Source organism: Schistocerca piceifrons, chromosome 3, assembly GCF_021461385.2.
Source record: "Schistocerca piceifrons isolate TAMUIC-IGC-003096 chromosome 3, iqSchPice1.1, whole genome shotgun sequence".
Taxonomy (NCBI): Eukaryota; Metazoa; Arthropoda; class Insecta; order Orthoptera; family Acrididae; genus Schistocerca; species Schistocerca piceifrons.
The window spans coordinates 902763677-902788140 of record NC_060140.1 but is presented as its reverse complement, the minus strand read 5'-3'; the positions used below and the strand labels follow the sequence as shown (position 1 = coordinate 902788140).

The window sequence follows — 24464 nt, the reverse complement described above, 5'->3', positions numbered from 1 at the left end:
AGATTCTTGTGAAGCTGCATTGTACCTCAACATGACAGCAATATTACCAAGGACTGTTCACATGCATTGCAGAATACAGCAACACAAGGAAAATAAATGTTGTTATAGGATTGCGAAGTGCACTGAATAATGCAAACTAGACAATCAATCTTCCAATCACTCAAATCTAATAACAGGTGGGCCCAAGTACTGTAGAAGCAGGTCACTGAGACCTGCAAAGTACATAATAATGGCAACTACAAAAGTATTTGTAACTGTATGAAAGTCCATTCAACACGTATTTCTAGAATAATCTTTCACATGCCTACAGACATGCATATATAGATATATACTTTATATTTATTTATATATATATATATATTTTTAATACACAACTTTATTTAGTTTTTCTTTTCTTAAAACTTATAAATATATTTTGTGTCATTATAGTCACATATACTCAAATTTTAAGTCTTTCAATTAAATTTTTTCACACATGTATAACACGCACTGATTTCACAGTTACTTTAGGATGGATACCTAACATAAAAGCAGTTCATTTCTTAAAACAAAATTTAAAAAAAGGTGCTAAACAATAAACAGCCTCTACAGATGTTGTAACAACACACTCAAAAATTATTTGTTAAAATACAGCTATAAAAATAAAAATTTCTTGCATTTACTAATAGCTTTTTTTGCAGCAAGCTACAAAATGCTCTGTTAACAGCCAGAGCAGTTTAAAACGATTTCCTTGTTTCCAGTGCTACACAGTGCTCACATTAAAAACACTGTCGTAAAGGCAGAAGTCGAAATAACTAAAACATAAAAGGAAATGACAATAGTGAAGTGGGCATATAGAGGAAAAAAACGTCCTATTAAAGCAACTGTCACTGACAGTTGAATACATTAATAAACTACTTTTTCATACTGCTGGGTGCACCATCCCATATGAGAGTATTCAGTGAATGTGATTTGTTATTATAACCATGTGTGAAGGAAGCACTTCTCAGCTACTGTGTGGCTGGTAAAGCTGATGGGGTTGCTGTTGCTGTGGCTGCTGCTGTTGCTGCTGTGGCTGGGGTTGTGGTGGTGGAGGCTGTTGCTGCTGCTGTTGCTGGGGTTGTTGTTGTTGTTGTGGTGGTGGTGGTTGTTGTTGTTGCTGTTGCTGAGGTGGTGGTGGTGGTTGCTGTTGCTGCTGAGGTTGCTGCTGCTGTTGTTGTTGCTGCTGCTGCTGCTGTTGTTGTTGTTGTTGTTGTTGTGGAGAGTGATGCTGTTGCATATGCTGTGGAGTATGTTGTGGTGCAGGTGGAGGTGGTGGTGGAGGAGGTGGTGGCTGCTGGTATGGGACTACCATTATTTGTGGAGGTGGGGGAGATGCAACCACTTCTTGATGACCTTCTGCTTCATATTTACACCGTTTGAACCTACCATACAGAGAAGAATAGGGAAGGTTGTAATGAATAGCAGCTTGGTTAATGCTCATTTGGCCAATTCTCACTGCCTCTAAAGCCTCTCCCATGGCATCCTCTGACCAAGGAGTTGGATTGCTTCGTGATAATTCAATGCCTTCACGCTTGCAACGTCCGTACAATGTGCCGGTTGGAATACCAAACTCTGTGGAGGCCCGTTGCACTGATGATGCTCCAGACCTTATAGATTCCAGGGCACGTTCCAAGTCATCAGGACTCCACGTCGTTGGTGCAGCATTGAAGGGAGCAGCTAGTCTGATACCTTCACGTCTTGCTATTTTATACAGTGTACTACTTGGTATACCTGCAGAAAAGATTATTGTCATTTGTTAGAAAGCAAACACGAAAAAAATTGATAGTCCTGCCAGTACACACCAAAGAAGGTTACTCAGTGTCAATAAGCACCAAAACTTGATAGTGACTGTTTCCAAGTTCAACTCACAATTTTCTATATTCATAGCGTCAAATGTACAATGTGCACTGTACTACTTGTTTTCATAATACAAACAAGGAGGATTCTAGGGACCTCAAGGAAGTATTCAAAAAACATGCCGCATTTTACACAGGAACTCAAGACACTCAAAGAATCTTTTATCCTTAGTCTGGGAATCTATGATCACAACCATAGGTGGAAGCATAAGTGGTCAAAGACATGGCTAGCTAGGGCGAAACCACCTGTGGTGATTAACATACACAGTGACAACATCAGCAAGTTGGTGGTGGCATGTCTGTTGCTGTTAGAAGTAGTTTACCTTGTCGCGAAATTGAAGTAGATAGTTCCTTTGAATTAGGATTGGCAGAGGTCATTGTTGGCAACTGGAATAAAATAATAACTGTATCCTTTTTATGGACCTCCAAAATTTACCCTTGATATGTTGGTGAAAATACATTTTTAATTCCGGAGGTACGCATAAAACATCAGCTGAAACTGTGCTAAACGCATTCTCTGGAAATTATTTGGAGCAGTTAAAATGAGCCCACGTAAATAATGAACAAATGTGAAAACACACTTGACCTCTAAGCAACAAATAATGCTAAGCTAGTAATGAACATCAAAACAGATAAGGGATTAGTCAACATAGGATTGTCATAGTGATAAATATTGTAACCCACAAATACTTCAAAAATAAATGAAAAATATACCTATTCAAAAAAGCATATAAAAATTCACTTGATGCAATCTCCACTTCTTTCAAGTTAACAATGTAAGTGTAGACCAGATGTGGCTTGAATTCAATGAAATAGTATCAGCAGCAATTGAGAGATTTATATCAAATACGAGGGCTCTTCAATAAAGAACTTTAACATACTGTAGTAGTTTCATTGTTGGGGCTCCTGGTTCCTGCCTGTGAGAGGCAGGCAAGGTCAGACATTTTCAGTATCGCCTACCGATGCAACGGAGGTAACATGCGAGGAGCAATATGCAGCTCCCAAAGTCTGCTTTCATCTCAAAAAATCTTCAGCTGAGGTCTATACAATGTTACAGGAGGCCTATGGAAAGTCTGTTCTTGCCTATAGCACAGCTTGAAGGTGGTTTAAAATGTTTAAAGAGGGGAGACAATCAATTTCAAAGGAAGGTGGACCCAGTGCTCCAGTTACTGCTCTTGCAGAAGAAAACATCAACACTGTTGCTGTCATTGTGAGAGAGGACTGACGAATTACCATAAGATCACTTTCTGAAATACTGAACATTTCATTGGGTACCACCCACACATTGGTGACAAAAATTACACATGACGTGTTAGTGCGCGATGGGTTCCAAGACTGTTGATTCCCGAACAAAAGGACATTTGCGAGCAGGTCTGCATGCAGTTAAAGTTGATGTTAGAGGAAGATCAGGAGTTTCTTTCACATGTAATCACTGCTGATGAAACTTGGCTACATTATTGTGATCCTGAGAGCAAACAGCAAAGCTCAGTGTGGAAATCTCCTCACTCACCAACCCCCACAAAAGCAAAAGTGGTTGCTTCTGCTGGGAAAGTTATGGTCATCTCATTCTTTGATATTCAAGGAATGGTTTATCAGCATGTTGTACCTGCACACACGTCAGTAACTGGACAATACTACAGGGATGTCCTGAAAACTTTGAAGTCCAAAGGCCACATTTCCGTGAAGCAGACTTGCACCACTATAATGCACACCCGTATATTGCCAATGTTGCTGCTGAATATCTTGTAAAAATCAAAGTGTAATGCATCCCTCAATCTCCCTATAGTCCGGATTTAGCCTCATGTGACTTTTTTCTGTTCCCTAGCATGAAGAAATGCCTTTGTGGCAGGCATTATCAATCATTAGAAGCGGTGGTGAAGGCTGCGGAGGCAATTTTGAAGGTCCTCTCAAAAAATGGTTTCCAACATGTATTTGAAGACTGGCAGAAACACTGGGACAAGTGCATCACATTCATGGGATACTACTTTGAGAAGGACCATCAATTTTGAGGATGAGTAAAGGTATGTTGTCAAAAGAAAATTATGATCATTCTTTATTGAACAGCCCTCGTAAATTAACAAATGATGGAACTGATCCTCCTTGGTAGCCAAAATGTGTCAGAATACCGTTGCAGAAGCAACAAAAAGAACATGCCAAATTTAAACGGACGCAAAATCTTCAAGACTGGCGATCTTTTACAGAAGCTAGAAATTTAGCATGGACTTCAATGCAAAATGTTTATAATTATTTCCACAATGAAACTTTGTCTCAAAGCTTGGCAGAAAATCCAAAGAGATTCTGGTCACAGGTGAAATATGCTAGCAGCAAGATACAATTAATTCCTTCTCTGCACGATAGCAATGAAGATATTATCAAAGACAGTGTTGCCAAAGCAGAGTTACTACAGGCAGCCCTCTGAAATTCCTTCACCAAAGAAGGCGAAGTAAATATTCTAGAATTCAAATCAAGAACAGCTGCCAACATAAGTAACATGGAAGTAGATATCCTCGGAGTAGTGAAGCAACTTAAATCACTTAACAAAAGCAGGTCTTCCAGTCCAGATTGTATACAACTTCGGTTCCTTTCAGAATATGCTGATACAATAGCTCCACACTTAACAGTCATATACAATTGTTCACTCAACAAAAGATCCATACCCAAAGACTGGAAAGTTGCACAGTCACACCAATATTCAAGAAAGGTAGTAGGAGTAATCCACTATATTACAGGCCCATATAGTTAATGTCGATATGCAGCAGGATTTTGTTAATATTTGTGTTTGAACATTATGAATTATCTCGAAGAAAACTGTCTATTGACACACAGTCAACACGGATTTACAAAACATCATTCTTGTGAAACACAACTAGCTCTTTACTTGCATGAAGTGTTGAGTGCTACTGACAAGGGATTTCAAATTGATTCCGTATTTCTGGATTTCCGGAAGCCTTTTGACACTGTACCACACAACTGGCTTATAATGAAATCAGAATATCATCTCAGTTATGTGACTGGTTTCATCATTTCCTGTCGGAGAGGTCACAGTTCATAGTAACTGACAAAGTCATAGAGCAAAACACAAGTGATTTCTGGCATTCCCCAAGGAAGTGTTATAGGTCCTTTCCTGTCCCTAAATAATTTGGGAGACAATTTGAGTAGCCGTCTTAGATTGTTTGCAGATGAGGCTGTTGTTTATCGACTAGTAGAGTCATCAGAAGATCAAAACGAATTAGAAAGGATATCTGTATGGTGTGAAAATTGGCAACTGGCCCTAAATGATGAAAAGCATGAGGTCATCAACATGAGTGCTAAAAGGAATCTGTTAAACTTCATTTACACAATAAATCAGTCAAATCTAAAGGCTGTAAATTCAACTAAATACATAGGAATTACAATTATGAACCACTTAAATTGGAAAGAACACACAAAAAATAACCGAAGACTGCGTTTTATTGGCAGGACACTTAGAAAATGTAACAGATCTACTGAGGAGACTGCCTAAACTATGCTTGACTGTACTTTTTTTATAATACTGCTGACGGTGTGGGATCCTTACCAGATAGGATTGATGGAGTACATCAAAAAAGTTCAAAGAAGGGCAGCACGTTTTGTATTATCATGAAATATGGGGAGTGTCACTGAAATTATACTGGAGTCGGGGTGGATGTCATTAAAACAAAGGCATTTTTCGCTGCGGCACAATCTTCTCACGAAATTTCAATCACCAGCTTTCTCCTCCGAATGCAAAAAACTTTGTTGACACCAACCTACATAGGGAGAAACGATCACCATAATAAAATAAGAGCAATCATAGCTCACATGAAAAGATACAGGTGTTTGTTTTCTCCTCGCACTTTACGAGACCGGAAGGATAGAGAATTGTGAAGGTGGTTCGATGAATCCTCTGCCAGGGACTTAAATGTAATTTTCAGAGTATCCATGCAGATGTAGATTAATATTCGATTAAGTTAAGGCAAGAGGTAAGCAGAAGGAACAGAAAACACCAATTTCGGATCCAAAACTACATTTCATGCAGGAATAAAATGGTAGGAACAAACACATTTATAAAAGCAATAACACTCAAAAATGAAACGGATGTCTGCTGTGCTGTGACAAACCAACAAACAGCTTGCTTGTAAATATAATTTACAGATTCATCACTATTCTAACAGTTTAGATTTTTATTGTATTCATCAATGTAGGTATTCAGAATACTTCTAGTTTTTTTAACATTCATAACTGCTACATCTGAATGTGGCACTGTTTTTCATATACAATCAATGATTTCAGTGCTTAGTCTTTAAAACCATGGTTTATATATGACTCACATTTTTGCATCATGTTTATTTTATTCATCCAAAAGTTTTTACATATTTTGGAGTAGCTATATAATTTGTTTACAAATGGCATGTAGGAATGTAGATTCATTGATTCTCTCTTTCTGACTGTTACAGAAACTATAACAGTAATAGCAGTCTGCAGAAAAGGAAGAAGCTTCCAAACCTGTGCACTATCTAAGATAAAAGACCAACAAACACCTATCAGATAATGTGGGCGTACCCGAAAATTGCAATAAAAGTCAACAGTTAATACTTCCAACACCGGAAAGCAATAAGAAATTGTATTTCTCAGAGTCAATTCTAATGATTGCAAGCCTAGATGTACAGTGTATCACCAAAACTAACAAATAAATCCTCTCAGAGCTTTGTTCCATACATAAAAATGGAACTTACTGTGTATCCAAGAAAAGACAGATGAAAGAAGGGACAATAAAACCAGGAACAATACTTTTTTTTATTAACTACATAAAATCCACTCTGAAGTATGCCAGTGCTTTCTTCATAAGACCAGAACTAGCCATTACATCAACCAACAAAATTATGAACAACAACTTTGCCATCAAACTTCAACAACCAGAAAACACAGTTCATTTTAGATGACCTTAACTGCAACTGCACCACAGGAGTACTGAGGTACAAATGGAAATGGACATATACTAGAGCAGTGGGTAGAAATAAAGAATTTATGCCTTTCCAGAATGAGATTTTCACTCTGCAGCGGAGTGTGCACTTGTTCGCTAAAGGCAAAGGTCCTGAGTTCGAGTCTCGGTCTGGCACATAGTTTTAAACTGCCAGGAAGCTTCAATTTATCCTCTTGTAATAGTCCCACACTCATACAGCAACAAGATTGATACTTAAAAACCGTACATGCACCTTTTCCTAAAACACAACATCAACCTATCATAATCTGAACATATACTGCTGTGAGAACAACAAAAATACCATTCCGCAGGTGGATCGACTTTTAAAACACTGAATGGACAGGGTATGCTGAGGAGTTAGATGTACAAATAAAATCTCTGTAAAGTCCTGGAAAATTACCAAGCCTTTGTGGAGACCCTTCAAAAGACTTCTAGGAGACATATACTATGAGGCTGCACAGAGAATTTTATACCAGGCCTCTCCAATGAGTCAAAGAACATACCAAGGGAATATGAAATGCTCATAAACAGAATCCTTACAGTGAAGAGGTAGTCCTATATGGAGAAACACCAATGGAAATGATTAGAGTCAAAACAAAAGAAATGCGTCTAAATCCTAGGTAGAATGAATAAGACGTATAGCAGTAAAGTGGCCTGGAACTTTGTAAAAGAAATTAACAGTGACTCTAGGATAATCAAACAACTCCCTGGAGTAATGCCCAAACAAACTGCCCACCAACTTCTACTAAATGGAAATTCCAACAAGAAATGCCAGAAAATAAAAATTATCAGAAGCAAGAGCCAAGACTCAAAATCCCATCATTTATTATAAAAGAAAAATGGAAAAGATGCCGTAGTCAACGATGTACGCATGAAGCAGATCAAGCATGTTGGCACTAGCATCAACTAATAGATTTTCCAAGTCTTTAATCGCCGTCTAAAATCTTGCACGATCACGAAGAATGGAGGAAACCAAGGATAGTAGCACTATTGAAACCAACAGAAGAACTACCACCCAACTGTGTCCCTATACCATTTGTATAAACTGTGCGAAGAAATTATTTTAAAATTGCACAGCAAATATTTCAGAGCAGAAGCTCATTTCCAGTCCCAAAATACCATGCATACCAGTCAAACCCTGTCCATTATAGAAAACAGAGGAAAGGTCAAAAAAACAAACAAATAACAGGTGTAATTCTGGTGGAGTTAAGTTCTGCATATGACACTGTCAGTCATACAATACTCATGAAAGAACTCTACAACACTTTAAGGAACATCAGCTCACAAAAATGATTGAATCAAGTCAAAGGTATTGACAAAATAATGGTATCACCCAGGGCAGTGTCCCGGCCCTCTTTTTATTTAATCTACACACCAACGATCAACCAACCTCAGAACATATCCATTTCTCGTATGCTGACGTTTTGGCTGTTACTGCACAAGGAAAGAGCTATGAGGAAATAGAAGAGACTCTAGAAACTCAATCATCATGTCTGAATATTATCAAGAGAATTCCCTCGGACCAAACCCCTTGAAACACAAGTTAGCACATTCTGCCTTCACTCAAAACAGGCAAATGAAGGCTGGACTGGCAGCAACCTGGGATATAATACAAACAAACCAACCTACCTGGGTGTTGTGCTGGTCAGATCACTGACATAGAAATACAGTGACAGCAGGAAGGGGGGCGGGGGAAAACCGAGAGAGACAGAGAGAGAGAGAGAGAGAGAGAGAGAGAGAGAGAGAGAGAGAGAGAAAGTTGGTAGGGGTGTTTCTGCAGGTGAAAGATGATGTCTATTCAAATTTCGTGCCAGTCGCTTAAGAGTGATGCTAACAGTGCTACTATGAAGATGCAAATAAGGTTTGCTTTCAATTCAGTCATGAAAGTTAGTTACCTTTGAGATTGGGCATGGTGAGTTGATGTCAGTCAAGAAATGCCTTTAAGGGGACAAAGACACCACTATCAACACCTCACTGAGTTTGAATGAGGTTATGTAATAAGACTACAAGAAGCTGTATGTTCCTTCTGTGATACTGCAGAAGGACTCGGTATGAATGTAGCCACTGTACGTGACTGCTGGCAGCGATGGTCACAAGAAGACCGGACTCCTAACAGCCACGTGTCACTACCGAGAGGGAAGACCATCGCACTTGTGTCAGGCTCTGCTGCATTGTATTGCACTTGTAACAGCAATCTGAGCAGCACTTGGTATCCCAGTGACAACGAACTATTATAAAAAAAGGACAGCTCTGACACACACACACACACACACACACACACACACACACACACACACACACCCTGTAGCATGCATTCCACTGCTATTTGTGACTTCAGTTGACTCATGTTAAAGCTCATTGGAGGGTGGAGAGGATGTCTGTTGTGTTTTCTGATGAAAGCTGTTTCTGCCTCAGTTGCAGTGATGGCCACGAGTTTATTAAAAGGACCCCAGTCGAGTGCCTGCAACCGACCTGTCTGTGTGCTAGACACACTGGTTCGGGACACAATTTCGTATGACAGCTGAAGCACTTTCGTCGTTATCCCACACACCCTGACAGCAAAACTGTACATCAATCTGATGTTTTGATCTGTTGTGCTCCCATTCGTGAACAGCATTGCAGGGGGTATTTTCCAACAGGATAATGCTCACCTGTGTACAACTGTTAGTAACCCAACATGCTCTACAGAGAGTTGACATGTTGTCTTGGCTCATCTGGTCACCAGATCTGTCTCCAATCCAACACATATGGTATATCATTGGTCAACAAATCCAGTATCATCCACGAACAGCATTAAATGTCCCTGTACTGAGCCACTATGTGGAACAGGCAGGGAACTCCACCCACAGACTGACATTCAGACCTGCAGAACACAAAGCATGCAGGTTTGCATGTTTGCATTCAACATTCTGGCAGTTACACAGGTTACTAATGTAACAGCATTTCACATTTGCAATGACTTATCTCGCACTTACACTAACCTGTGATCTTGTAATGTCAACCACTTAAATATGTTACCTAGACAAATGTAGTCCCTAAATTTCATTACTCTACATTAATTCTTTTTTGGTGTTGCGATTTCTTTTCCGTCAATGTATCACTGCAAGAAGACCTGTCGAAAGGTCATCACCCGGAGCATCATCTTGAGAAAACTGGCAAATAGTTAATGAGGAGTCAGGTCAATCTTATTACGAACAACTGTCAAGCACTTTGCTTTTCCATGGTGGAATATTAAGGCTGAGTATGGTCCAGATCTACACATGCTAAAAAGTCAATCTAACCCTAAATGACATGCAGGTTAACAACGGGATGCATGAAACCCACAGCACCTGGGAAACAATGTAAAGAGGTTGGATTCTCAGGATCTGAGCCCCCAAGAATTGCCCATGAAAATACAGAAAAATTTAACAGATTTTCAATGAAGGCCACATCCTACATGGTATTCATGTGGACCTGACAAATTGAAAGGCCTGCAAGAGATTCCTTAAGACTGAGCTAAAAGAGCCCCCAAAGGGTTAACCTGTCTTTCAAGAGATGCCCTGTGACAATACAACAAGCTGGAAGATTTGGAGACTGAATCACATCATAATGGGTAAAGTACCAATCAAAACAAATTATTAAATAGGACCTCAAAGACAAGGCAGACAAGAAACACGATTGTGGTGAAGTCCATGACATGGAACATCATGTACAATAAAATAAAAGAAAATATGGTCTGCATTTGGCTGTAACATGGATGCTCTCTATTTAAATAGTGTGATTAGCTAACTTCGAAACTTGTCACTTCCGAGCATCTTGGCATCACTTTCTTTTGCAGACACTTCTTATTGAACGTATACATTTATTCCACTTCAGCATCTTTATCCAAATACATTGGTGTTTTATTATAGTAGCCCATGCTGTACTACAAAAAGACCTTAAAATTTTGTTTTTGTGGGGATCCACAGCCTCCTAATACTTTATAAAAGTAAACATGGTCTACAGTAAGCTGTAATGTAGATGACCTTTATTTACAAAAAAACATGGTTTATAGTAGGCTGAAAATAGAGATCATCTCCATTACAGCCAACTACAGACCATGTCAAATTTCCTGCACACGAAGAAGTAAAGTAAGCGTTCTTTTTATAGATCTAGAAACTGCAGAACTGTACCTGTCAACATATTTTACTTCTTTTCCATTAAGAAAATGAAAACACATTGAAATCACATCAAATGGACCATGGCAGTAACTGGTTCATAAAAACTGGGACATGTTGTTGTTGTTGTTGTTGTTGTTGTTGTTGTTGTTGTTGTTGTTGTAGTTGTCTTCAGTCCTGAGACTGGTTTGATGCAGCTCTCCATGCTACTCTATCCTGTGCAAGCTTCTTCGTCTCCCACTACTTACTGCAACCTACATCCTTCTGAATCTACTTAGTGTATTCATCTCTTGGTCTCCCTCTACGATTTTTACCCTCCACGCTGCCCTCCAATGCTAAATTTGTGAACCCTTGATGCCTCAGAACATGTCCTACCAACCGGTCCCTTCTTCTTGTCAAGTTGTGCCACAAACTCCTCTTCTCCCCAATTCTATTCAATACCTCCTCATTAGTTATGTGATCTACCCATCTAATCTTCAACATTCTTCTGTAGCACCGCATTTCGAAAGCTTCTATTCTCTTCTTGTCCAAACTATTTATTGTCCATGTTTCACTTCCATACATGGCTACGCTCCATACAAATACTTTCAGAAACGACTTCCTGACACTTAAATCTATACTTGATGTTAACAAATTTTTCTTCTTCAGAAACGATTTCCTTGCCATTGCCAGTCTACATTTTATATCCTCTCTACTTCGACAATCATCAGTTATTTTGCTCCCCAAATAGCAAAACTCCTTTACTACTTTAAGTGTCTCATTTCCTAATCTAATTCCCTCAGCATCACCCGACTTAATTCAACTACATTCCATAATCCTTGTTTTGCTTTTGTTGATGTTCATCTTATATCCTCCTTTCAAGGCACTGCCCATTTCGTTCAACTGCTCTTCCAAGTCTTTTGCTGTCTCTGACAGAATTACAATGTCATCGGCGAACCTCAACGTTTTTATTTCTTCTCCATGGACTTTAATACCTACTCCGAATTTTTCTTTTGTTTCCTTTATTGCTTGCTCAATATACAGATTGAATAACATCGGGAACTGGGACATAGTACTTGTGTTTCAAAATAAAACTGCCAAGGAGCAGTCAAACGGTGCTACTCAATGGTTCAGGAAGGCTTGTGGCATCATTAAGTACAACTGAGTTTAACATTTAGTGACATGACAGCATCTGGCACTATTATAGTCATACCACTGAAAACTAGGTGTTCACACATGAATTTATAGTATGCTGCAAGGAGTGGCATCACTTCAGTTGTGTATGTATATCAATGTAGCTTTACACAGTAATTACCTTAATCACCTGATGATGTCAAACAGTTGCTTCAAAGAAATATTGGTTGGCTTACAAACTTATCTGCTGGAGTCCACAAAGTGTATTTACAACTTATATGTAAACTGCAACTAACCAGTACTAGTAATAATGTAAACTTTCAGGTTTTATGCCACGGTCATTAAAAGCACAGGACATTCTACTCACAGTGGCTATTCTCTCGTATTTTTCTTTCTTATTGCTCCACTGAGAGGCATTCCACACAAGATCTGTCCTTCACCCAAAAATTTTTGCTTGTTGATGAAGGACAAAAGTTTTAGTTCCTGTGCTTTCTTACTTAAATGCACATCATTGTTATGTATTCTCTCAGGCAGCTTTGTTTATTTCCTTAGAAAATAGTGTGACTATTGTTTATTTGAGTTCTGAGAAAATGGCTATGTAGTGAAAATTAAAAACTTTCATATGCACAAGATGTTTTTAAATCACTGTCACAATAGGAAAAGCAATAGTCATCCATCTTTTTATGTACTTACCACTGAATTGTTAGGCCACATCTTAGGTGAAATGTGACATGCTGACAAAACCTACATTATGGAAGTAGTCCATATTTGTTTACTTGAGGATTCCAAAGTTCAAATAAATAGTGTGTGTTTGTGATTCTTTTCTTCTAACTAGTTACATTGCTACTTCGGCAAACAAATATACTAAATACCATTCTTTAGAGAACAAAATTTCATTCTTATTCTGTTTATGTAATCACTGAAATACAATAATTGGGCCTGCCTGTGTTTTGTTACTTTGATTTCCCTTATGAAAAGAATTCAAGATAAGAAACATGAACAGAAGCAATCAGTCCCAGGATTTTACAAATAACCTGATATTTAAATGTGTGTACCAATGTACGAGCAAACATGTGATGTCATGAATGGAAGATGGGAACGATAAACTTAGCAGAACATAAATGTGACAGTAATTTTCTCATGCATGGAACATACCAGATATGAGTAGAAACCATACATATAATATGAGGACCAAAAGCAATTCTAATATTAATAGTTAATGAAATGACTTATGTACAGTGATAAAGCAATGCACTGCAGTAATTCAATGGTCAGAATCTTAAATAATGTTCATATAGCAACTACATGTAACTAAACAAATAATCATATGAATATAATAGAGGGAAACATTCCACGTGGGAAAAATATATCTAAAAACAAAGAAGATGTGGTTTACCAAACGAAAGTGCTGGCAGGTTGATAGACACACAAACAAACACAAACATACACACAAAATTCTAGGTTTCGCAACCAACGGTTGCTTCATCAGGAAAGAGGGAAGGAGAGGGAAAGACGAAAGGATGTGGGTTTTAAGGGAGAGGGTAAGGAGTCATACCAATCCCGGGAGCGGAAAGACTTACCTTAGGGGGAAAAAAGGACAGGTATACACTCGCACACACACACATATCCATCCGCACATACACAGACACAAGCAGACATATGTAAAGGCGAAGAGTTTGGGCAGAGATGTCAGTCGAGGCGGAACTAAAGAGGCAAAGATGTTGTTGAATGACAGGTGAGGTATGAGCGGTGGCAAATTGAAATTGGCGGAGATTGACGCCTGGCGGATAACGAGAAGAGATGATATACTGAAGGGCAAGTTCCCATCTCCGGAGTTCTGACAGGTTGGTGTTAGTGGGAAGTATCCAGATAACCCGGACGGTGTAACACTGTGCCAAGATGTGCTGGCCGTGCACCAAGGCATGTTTAGCCACAGGGTGATCCTCATTACCAACACTGTCTGCCTGTGTCCATTCATGCGAATGGACAGTTTGTTGCTGGTCATTCCCACATAGAAAGCTTCACAGTGTAGGCAGGTCAGTTGGTAAATCACGTGGGTGCTTTCACATGTGGCTCTGCCTTTGATCGTGTACATCTTCCGGGTTACAGGACTGGAGTAGGTGGTGGTGGGAGGGTGCATAGGACAGGTTTTACACCGGGGGCGGTTACAAGGGTAGGAGCCAGAGGGTAGGGAAGGTGGTTTGGGGATTTCATAGGGATGAACTAAGAGGTTACGAAGGTTAGGTGGACGGCAGAAAGACACTCTTGGTGGAGTGGGGAGGATTTCATGAAGGATGGATCTCATTTCAGGGCAGGATTTGAGGAATTCGTATCCCTGCTGGAGAGCCACATTCAGAGTCTGATCCAGTCCCGGAAAGTATCCTGTCACAAGTGGGACACTTTTGGGGTTCTTCTGTGGGAGGTTCTGGGTTTGAGGGGCACCTACTCCAGTCCTGCAACCCGGAAGGTGTACACGATCAAAGTCAGAGCCACGTGTGAAAGCACCCACGTGATTTACCAACAGACCTGCCTACACTGTGAAGCTTTCTATGTGGGAATGACCAGCAACAAACTGTCCATTCGCATGAATGGACACAGGCAGACAGTGTTTGTTGGTAATGAGGATCACCCTGTGGCTAAACATGCCTTGGTGCACGGCCACCACATCTTGGCACAGTGTTACACCGTCCGGGTTATCTGGATACTTCCCACTAACACCAATCTGTCAGAACTCCGGAGATGGGAACTTGCCCTTCAGTATATCATCTCTTCTCGTTATCCGCCAGGCGTCAATCTCCACTAATTTCAATTTGCCACCGCTCATACCTCACCTGTCATTCAACAACATCTTTGCCTCTTTAGTTCCGCCTCGACTGACATCTCTGCCCAAACTCTTCGCCTTTACAAATGTCTGCTTGTGTCTGTGTATGTGTGGATGGATATGTGTGTGTGTGTGTGCGAGTGTATACCCGTCCTTTTTCCCCCTAAGGTAAGTCTTTCCGCTCCCGGGATTGGAATGACTCCTTACCCTCTCCCTTAAAACCCACATCCTTTCGTCTTTCCCTCTCCTTCCCTCTTTCCTGATGAAGCAACCGTTGGTTGCGAAAGCTAGAATTTTGTGTGTATGTTTGTGTGTCTATCAAATCAACCTGCCAGCGCTTTCGTTTGGTAAGTCACATCTTCTTTGTTTTTAGATAAATAAATAATCAGTTTAAAATATACTCAAAACTATATACTTTATGGGTAAACACACTATTATCATCTTAAATTTGTCTGTTTACCTGCTGTATGGGCAGAATGCTTATTTAGACTTAGCTATACATTCCAAAAGCTGAGCATAACATATCTGCAACTTACATGCCTGACAATGTAAATATTTCCCCACACAGGGCCAGAAGTCTTACCCACACAGGGCCAGAAGTCTTGCTTGATTAGAAAGCTGGAAATTATTGTAGATAATCAGACAATATGCCCTGTACATGAAGTTAAATGGTCAGGGAGGGAGGGAGGGAGGGAGGGAGGGAGGGAGAGAGAGAGAGAGAGAGAGAGAGAGAGAGAGAGAGAGAGAGAGAGAGAGAAGGGAGTGGGGGGCAGAGAGCATTTATGTAAATATTTTAATGTCGTAGTTTTTGGTGGGAGGAGTTTTGAACACTGGTTGGGTAATAGTGGAAGTTGGACTCAAACTACCATGTCTACAACACTGCCAATAATTGTGTTGTAGCTGCTACTGAATGTCTTCCGTTGTGCACTGTTCTTTCTTTTATCTTTTTATTTTGAAAGGAGTTAAAAGACTGGTCCATGATGTGGTTCCAGTATGACTCTCACAACACCAAAAGGGGTTAGTGATCCATATTACTACTGTGTCAGTTCTGGTCTCGTACGAGTATGGAGTATGTACACAGGCTGCCAGCCCTGTGAGAGGGAGGTAGGGCTCGTTTTCTTATTCCGCTCCTCTCCTCTCCTCTCAGGATGTCAAGATTCCTCTCTTTTTTGCACTCACAGACAACTGTCACAGTGTTTGCATTCTACCAGTCACTGCTTATTCTATATCACAAAAGAGAGAGCTGTCGGAATAAAGCCTGTGAAATGCTTATCTTCCTCTAGCCTTGGTCTCATTATTTCACTTTCAAATAAAGTAGGCAGTACATTCCAAACAAATCGAAGTCATCATGTATTTTGCACATCCCAACATTCATAACTTGGGCAGTTGCCATGGTGTATTTTTTCCACAGCATTTTGTTATGGTTTCATATTTCAGCAATAGAGGTTCTGAAATGTTGTCGTAATAACATGTGACAGGAATATTAGTGCAAACAATAGATAGGATTCAAGTGATACTACTGCTCTTCCTACACAATACCAGCTGACAAAAATATTTTGTCGTCACGTACATGAATCCCTTCCACTCAAAGGTAGGTTAACTATTCCATCAAAGATTGTGGCCATGAACAAACTTATGCATCATAGACGGAAGGATATTAGTCAATACATCTAGAACCCTTTTGTAACATTAACAAAGCTGAATCATGCACTTGATGTTTAATTGTATGTTCACCAATTTCAGACATCATCATGTCATCTACAGAATACATCAGCAGCTCATTCTGTCTTAAGACTGAATAATCTCAAGCCATATGTGAGATCCAGAGAGGCTACTTTTGGGATATCCTTTTCTTTAAATTTTGTAGATATAGCAAGTCATTTCAATAAATTTTCTGCTTTAATAATTCTCCTAGCTCAAACTCTAGTTAACTGCACATTTTTTCCACAAATGTTGAAGTTACATTTCTTGTTTCTTAATATTATTGTACATAGTTTACATGTTTTTTTTTATTTTTTTATTTTATTTTTTTATGCTAAACATTCTGCAGTGGTCAGGAAACAAGACAATTAAAATATATTTTTGGTAATACCAGCACTCCTTTACTTACCGTATGCTTTGCTTGCTTTGTTCGCTGAAATACTGCCAGTCCTTAGGGCTTCAAGTGCACTATTCAGGCTGTCCTCAGTCCAGCTTTTACTAGGTCCCTCTTTCTTGGGAGTGTCAATGCCTAACCGATGGGCACGTTGCCACAGTGTAGTGGATGGAATTCCATATGTTGCAGATGCTTTGGTCAAACTCATGCTATGATTACGAAGCGCATCCAAAGCAAGTTCCATATCTTCCTGTGTCCAAGACTTTGGTCCTGTTTTCGTAACCTCATGGTGGCTGACATCTAAAAAGGATTTATTAAGTGAGTTTCTATATGAAAAAGAAACTACAAGCAAATACAGATGCAAAAACATTCTACATATCAAGTGGCAGAGAGAGTGAGGCACATTCAGAAAACATTATATAAATACTATTTTTTTGGAAGCATGGGTTCCCTCATTCAGCTAATATTCTCCCTCAACCACCCAGAGGAGCTTTTCAGTAAGTAGCAAGCCTTGCAACAAGCTGGTCAAGTCCTAAGCTCCCTCTCTATATGTGTCCTTGTCATAAAGTTCATGGACTTCATCACTAATAGAAATCTATCAGCCATCTACCACCACTTGCACCAGCCCTAGCATTGAGATTGATCTAGTTCAACAAAAGAAGAGTTATGAAGGAGATAAATGACAGAAAAAGTTCTGGACCATTTAGGGATAGAATCCTGGACATTTTGATTTGTAGTCTGGCACTTAACCACTTAGTTACACCATTTATACCTCGCTAATTTCATTAGCTTGACATATGATTTAGGTCTTGTGACTGCTCCATAGCCAGGTTTGTCTTACGCACCACTAATACTTCCTCCTTCAGCGTCTTCACTGGTAAGACATATTCTAGCGAAGGAAAAAGCAATTCACACTGTATTTCAGCTAACATCAAGACACAGTTCAGCTTATTATCCCAGCATGATTACTAAAAAGCTATCAATAAGGATGCAGTTAGTTAAAATCAAACAATGGAAACACCAGACTGGAATATCAACCATACTAGGAAAAGGATAGATTGCTACTGAGTAACAATCTGTCCTTTTCCTAATGATGAAGAAGTTAGTTGCACGTTCCTTCGAAAATATTTATGATCTATTACTATGCTGTGGGACAAGTTAGTTACTTTACAGTAATCACTCATTTTCTCTGTGAAAAATATGGCGGTCTGTTGATCATCTATATGATTACCTTCATTTTTTTTATTCATATAGTGATTTACACCTAACTCTATATACAATCACTCACTCCCCACCCCTCTCTTTCTTTTAATTGTGCGCACACACAAATTGTATTAGAAACTCGGATATTCTTCAATGGGGTATAAAGTGTTGTCAATCAGATGAGATTTCACTTTGTGTTTGAAGTTAAGAATTTATAGATGTTACTGTTGTCTTCAAACTGTTCTTGATTATTAACAAGAAACTCTGTGAAGGAGTAAATGTAGTGTGTGGCTGTTTTCAATATGCCCAACTATTTAAAGGACTAGCTTCAAGAAAAGAAAGTGTAGAGTTAGCACCGCATATTAAATTTATTAAATGGTCCTTGTCCAACCAACACTTTTTTCCTTAATGAATATTTGCATTGGAATATGATTCCTTAAGCCATCAGTGATGGAACAGGAAAAGTATGTTAGCTTGTTCGACAACCCTGGTATCAGGCTTCATGCAAATGTTGCAGAATTCAGTCATTTTAAGACCCACACCACGCAACTTCCAGTTCAGGTTTCTATCCATATAACCAACTAAGAATTTAGAGTATTCTATTTCAGAGACTGATTTTTCCTCATACATTATTTCTAATAAAACTCTCACACACTGAGGAGTACAAAACTGGATATACCGTGTTATTGAAGTTCCATTTGCAGACAACCAAATTTCAAGAAAACTTTTAGAGCTGGAGTTTCTTCATTAGGCTTGATAATAATACTTGCATAATCAGTAAAGAGAATCAATTCAGTTTCTTGGATACATGACAGCACAGTATATGTAATAAGAACATGAATGGACGCAATATCGGTACGTGTGCATTCCACCATTTGCCCATCGGACAGACTCCTATACAGACGACATACTAATAAGCATCCCTGGCATAGAGAAACAGCTGAAAGGTTTGAAAGCAAATAAATCACCTCGTCCATATGGAATCCCAATTTGGTTTTACAAAGAGTACACTATGGCACTGACCCCTTACCTAGCTTGCATTTATCATGACTCTCTTGCCCAGCACAAAGTGACTGGAAAAAAGCACAGGTGACTTCTGCAAATAAAAAGGGTAAAAGAACAGACCCACAAAATTACAAACCAGTATCTCTAACTTCGGTTTGCTGCAGAATCCTTGAACATATTCTCAGTTTATCTTGAGTCTGAGAAGCTTAGAAAGCATTGCTCTTGTGAAACTCAGCTTGTCCTTTTTTCCCATGATATACTGCAAGCTATGGATGAAGGCCAACAGGCTGATTCCATATTTCTAGATTTCTGGAAAGCATTTGACATGGTACCCCTTTGCACTCTGTTCATGAAGATATGAGCATATGGAGTAAGTTTATAGATATCTGAGTGGCTTGAAGACTTCTTAAGTAATAGAACCCAGTATGTTGTCCTCAATGGCGGGGGTTCATCAGAGACAAGAGTATCATCAGGAGTGCCCCAGGGAAGTGTGATACGACCGCTGTTGTTCTCTATGTACATAAATGATTTGGTGGACATGGTAGGCAGCAATCTGTGGTTGTTTGCTGATGATTTAACGAATGGAGCTAGCTCTAAATGAGGAAAAATGTAAGTTACTGTGAATGGGTAGGAAGAACAAGCCCGTGAAGTTCGGATACAGAATTAGTGGTGTCCTGCTTGACACAGTGAAGTCATTTACACATCTGTGCATGCCGTTGCAAAGTGATATGAAATGGAATGAACACGTGAGAACTGTGCTACGGAAGGCGAATGGTCGACTTCAGTTTATTGGGAGAATTTCAGCAAAGTGTGGTTCACATGTAAAGGTGACTGCAAATAGCATGCTGCACGAGTGTTTGTGATCTGTACCACGTCGGACTGAGGGAGGACATAGAGGCAGTTTAGAGGAGTGGTACTATATTTGTTACTGGTAGATTCAAGTAATGTGTGTTATGGAGATGCTTCGGGAACTCGGATGCAAGACAACATTCTTTTTGAGGAAAACTACTGAGAAAATTTAGAGACCTGGCATTTGAAGCTGACTGCCGAATAATTCTACTGCCGCAGACACACATTGCGTGTGAGAACTGCGAAAATAAGACACCTCACGCTATTTGCAAGTGGAACAGGAGAGGGAATGACTGGTAGTGGTACATGGTATTTTTACTGGGAGGCTCTTATCCGAGATAAATTCGAGGCTTCAACCTGAGGCTCTAATGATTATATGGTGATCTTAGATGCGAATTTCTAGATCTTTGCTATGGTGGAGAACTGTAGACCTTTGCACATAAGTTAGGTGCGCACTATGAAGTGCGATCAAAAATTAATGGAAATTTTTCTTTTTTCTTAAAGAATTTACTTATTTAATCATGAACATCAACTTTGTCCCATTCATAAGTAATCCCCCCTGATATAATACACTTTTTTCCAATGTTGTAAGCACTTCTGGAACTCACTTTTCTTTACAGCATTCTGCTCCTTCTGTTCTTATTTTATCAATGGAGGCCAAACAATGCCTTTTCATGGTTCTCTTTAGCCTCAAAAAAAAAAAAAAAAAAAAAAAAAAGGTCGCATGGGGTCATGTCCAGCAAATACAGTGGCTGAGGCAACACAACGGGTTTGTTTAAAAAAAAACTTGAAATAGCATTGAGGCTTGAGATTGAGCTTTATCATGATGCAATTTCCATTTGTCACTTTTATGGCACAATTGTGGACCATACAACCATAAGGCAGCAACTCATGATGCACTATGTCATTGTATTAGAAGAAAACAGTGGGAAGAACCTTCACATGTGATGGAACTTATCGAATTTTTTTTCAGTCTTGGCTCTTCAGGCAGTTCCATTGGGACCATGGGGCCTTGGTCTCAACGTCATACTTGTAGACCCATGTCTTGTCACCTGTTATAACATTCTTTAGAAGTTCTATATCACTGTTGACTTTATTCAGCAATTCCGAAGTGTTGTCTACACGTAATTTTTGGTCAAAATTCAACAATTTCAGAACAAACTTTGCTGCTACAAGTTTCATGCTAAAAAATAAAAATTGCTCGACATAAGCCACAGGATATGCTGACATCATCAGCAATCTCTCTGATGGTTATCTGGCAATTTTCCTGAACCATTTTCTTTACTTCTACTACATTGTTGTCAGTAACTGCTGTGCTAGGGCATCCAGGGGCAGTCCCAATCTTCAACGTCTTCTTGATCCTCTTTGAAATGTTTACACCACTCATAAACTCTTGTCTTACACACAGTACATTCGCCAAAAGCCATAGTCAATATTTCGAATGTGGTGCTGCACGTTATTCCATAGAAAATTCTTTCATCAATTTTTTCAACGTTTTCAACTGTCAACAAAACAGCTGAGAATGCAAACATTCATCAGGAATTTGTGTACCAACACAATAATTTTTTAAATGTGACGTACAAAGCCCACAAAATTAAAAAAAAGTCCCATTTCTTTTTGACCATACCTCGTATGTGCAGGAAGTGACTACTAGGGTATTAAGAGAATGTGTGGCACTGGATGTTTAGGATAGAAAAACCTCCAATGCTAATCTTCCCCTTTTATGCAGTGGATCTCTTGGTCTGTTGTTTCAGAAGGTTTGTTACCACATGATGTGGCTCAACAGTGACACTGAGCTCGCACTCACAGTGCCAGTTAAAATCTTCGTCTGGTCATTCAGACTTTGGTTTTCCAAGGTTTCTCTAAGCAGCTTGAGGCAAATGCTCAGACAGTTCCTTCGAAAATGTCATGGACAATTTTGTTCCCCATTTTTCCCTAATCTGTGCTTGAGCTTCATCTCTAATGACTTCATTGCTGACAGGTGATAAACCATAATATACCTTCCTCTTTGCAGCTTTATGAATTGATTCCCACAGGGTATCATTTCTTCACACTTTTCAGTTACATAATGTGGAGAAGGAATCACTAGATCTCACAGTTAGTATCTGTGTCCCTTTTACTTGTGTGCTCATAAGACTGCTGCCACTCTTTATGTGATTATACACACATTTTTATGGAATTGAAAACTAATTTCCACAAAACTGCTAAACGAAACAAATGTATTTATTTACCTGTTATATCAAGGCTCTCCTGGCTCCAACTTTTGGGGCTTCCTTTCACAGCATCCCCACTCAGATCTGTAAACACAACTGACCTTATTATTGTATTACTCACATACACGAGTTATATTTAGCAACTTAATTTTCAGGTAAGAAATACTCTTAATGACAAATTGAGTTGAGAATTTTTTACAGTTATTTGTATTTATATAATGCCATTTTTGTACAAGTTGCTGAAACTACATATAAGAATAAGAATCTTTACTAACCGTTCAGTATTTTCTTATACAATGGGCTTCATCAATAAGTTCAATTACAGTACAAAGATGGTTATATTCTCGTAACAATGTATATATAAATCATATGAATGTTAGTGTAGTACAATAGCATGCATTTGGAATTTTGTATAGTGTTAATTTTACAATAATAAAGAAAACATTATACAAATTTATATTACGCGGGGAGTATTCATGTTAATGACAAATGGCTCTGAGCACTATGGGACTTAACTTTCCAGGTCATCAGTCCCCTAGAACTTAGCTAGAACTTAGAACTACTTAAACCTAACTAACCTAAGGATATCACGCACACCCATGCCCGAGGCAGGATTCAAACCTGCGACCGTAGTGGTCGCACGGTTCCAGACTGTAGCGCCTAGAACCGCTCGGCCACTCCGGCCAGCCTGTTAATGACACTATGTCATTATCATATAGTTGTTGATAACACTATGTCATTATCCTAAGATATTGATACAAATATAGATCACTCGAAATAGGTCTATGCCTATATGTTAGATATTGTTTTTCCAAATTTAGGTCCTACTACAGGCAGAGGTACCTGTCTCTATGTTAAAACAGCAAATCTGCCATATTACAATCTTTATATTCATCAACTGAGTAAAATGCTTTACCTTTGAGCCACTGACCCAATGTTGTCTTAAATTTATTTTTAGATACTGTTTGTACAATTTTAGGGGGCATATTAAACAGTTAAAGGCCTACATATTTATAACTATTACATATCTTGGACAATCTAGAATATGGCAGATCAATTGTGTGGTTTCGTCTTGTATTAAGGGTGTGGACAGATGACCTAAGGCGATATTGAGCTATGTTTTCTTTTACGTGTAATAAGCAATAATAGATGTACAAACAAGGAACTGTCATGATGTTAAGTTTTTTGAAATGTTCGCTGCATGTATCCCTAGGAGATAAACCAACTATATATCGAAGAGCTTTTTCTTGCCATTTAAAAATTGATACTGAATTGGGAGAATTTCCCCAGAGTAGAATACCATATGAAAGATGGGGGTGGATATAAGCAAAATATGAATGCAGCAGTAAGTTTTGGCTGACATTATTCCTAAGCTTATAAAGTAGGAACATAGCACGTGAAAGTTTACAACAGACGTATGCGATATGTTTATCCCAGCTAAGTTTCTGGTCAATCATCATTCCTAACAGTTTAACAGACTTATTTTCTTTGTTTGATACCCTCAAATTAAAGAATATTTCCTCAGTTTTTGTTTCATTTATGTATAGGGAGTTTGCACTAAACCAATGAACCGATTTTTCAAATATTATATTATGTTTTTCTCGTACAGATTCAAGAGTCTGTCCTGAATTGATAAAAGTTGTAACATCCTCGTAGAGGACTGTTTTACAGGATAAATACTGTGGCATATCATTAACGTACACTACAAACAGGAAGGGCTCAAATATGGAGCCCTGTGGCACACCTCTTTTTATTGTTTGTGGGGTTGACAGCTGCCCTTTTACACTAACAAATTGTACTCTGTTGCTTAAGTAGGATTCTAATAATTTCAGGGTGCCCTCTTCCATGCCGTAGTGTCTTAATTTCATGAGCAAAGTACTATGAGATACAGTGTCAAATGCTTTACTCAGAATGATGGACTGTCAATCTACAGACTGAGGCTGCCTAAACTACACAGTACAGATCCCACAAATATTATGCCTTTTATAATTGTCTCAAGTCAATGTCAACACAGATAGCCACCAATCAACATCAACATCAACATCTAAAAACCGTTTATCTGCATGTGATTAACTATGCACAGAATCTTATATACATTTGCTTTCTGAACTTTTATAACCAAGTGAAACGTGCTGAACTACATAAACACAATGGATAAAACATCAGTCCCC

The 24464-nt window shown here is 38.9% G+C and overlaps 1 protein-coding gene across 1 annotated transcript in view; it reads right to left on the bottom strand.

Annotated features, from left to right (window-relative positions):
* Positions 1-742: 742 nt before the first annotated feature.
* LOC124789177 (protein bric-a-brac 1) overlaps positions 743-24464 on the bottom strand; it is a 261959-nt gene continuing 238237 nt past the window's right edge. The window contains exons 8-11 of the mRNA XM_047256470.1: positions 22312-22377; positions 17039-17323; positions 1161-1752; positions 743-794 (exon numbers count right to left, since the gene is read on the bottom strand). Coding sequence (XP_047112426.1) covers positions 743-794; positions 1161-1752; positions 17039-17323; positions 22312-22377 — 995 coding nt within the window. The remainder of the gene's footprint in view (positions 795-1160; positions 1753-17038; positions 17324-22311; positions 22378-24464) is intronic.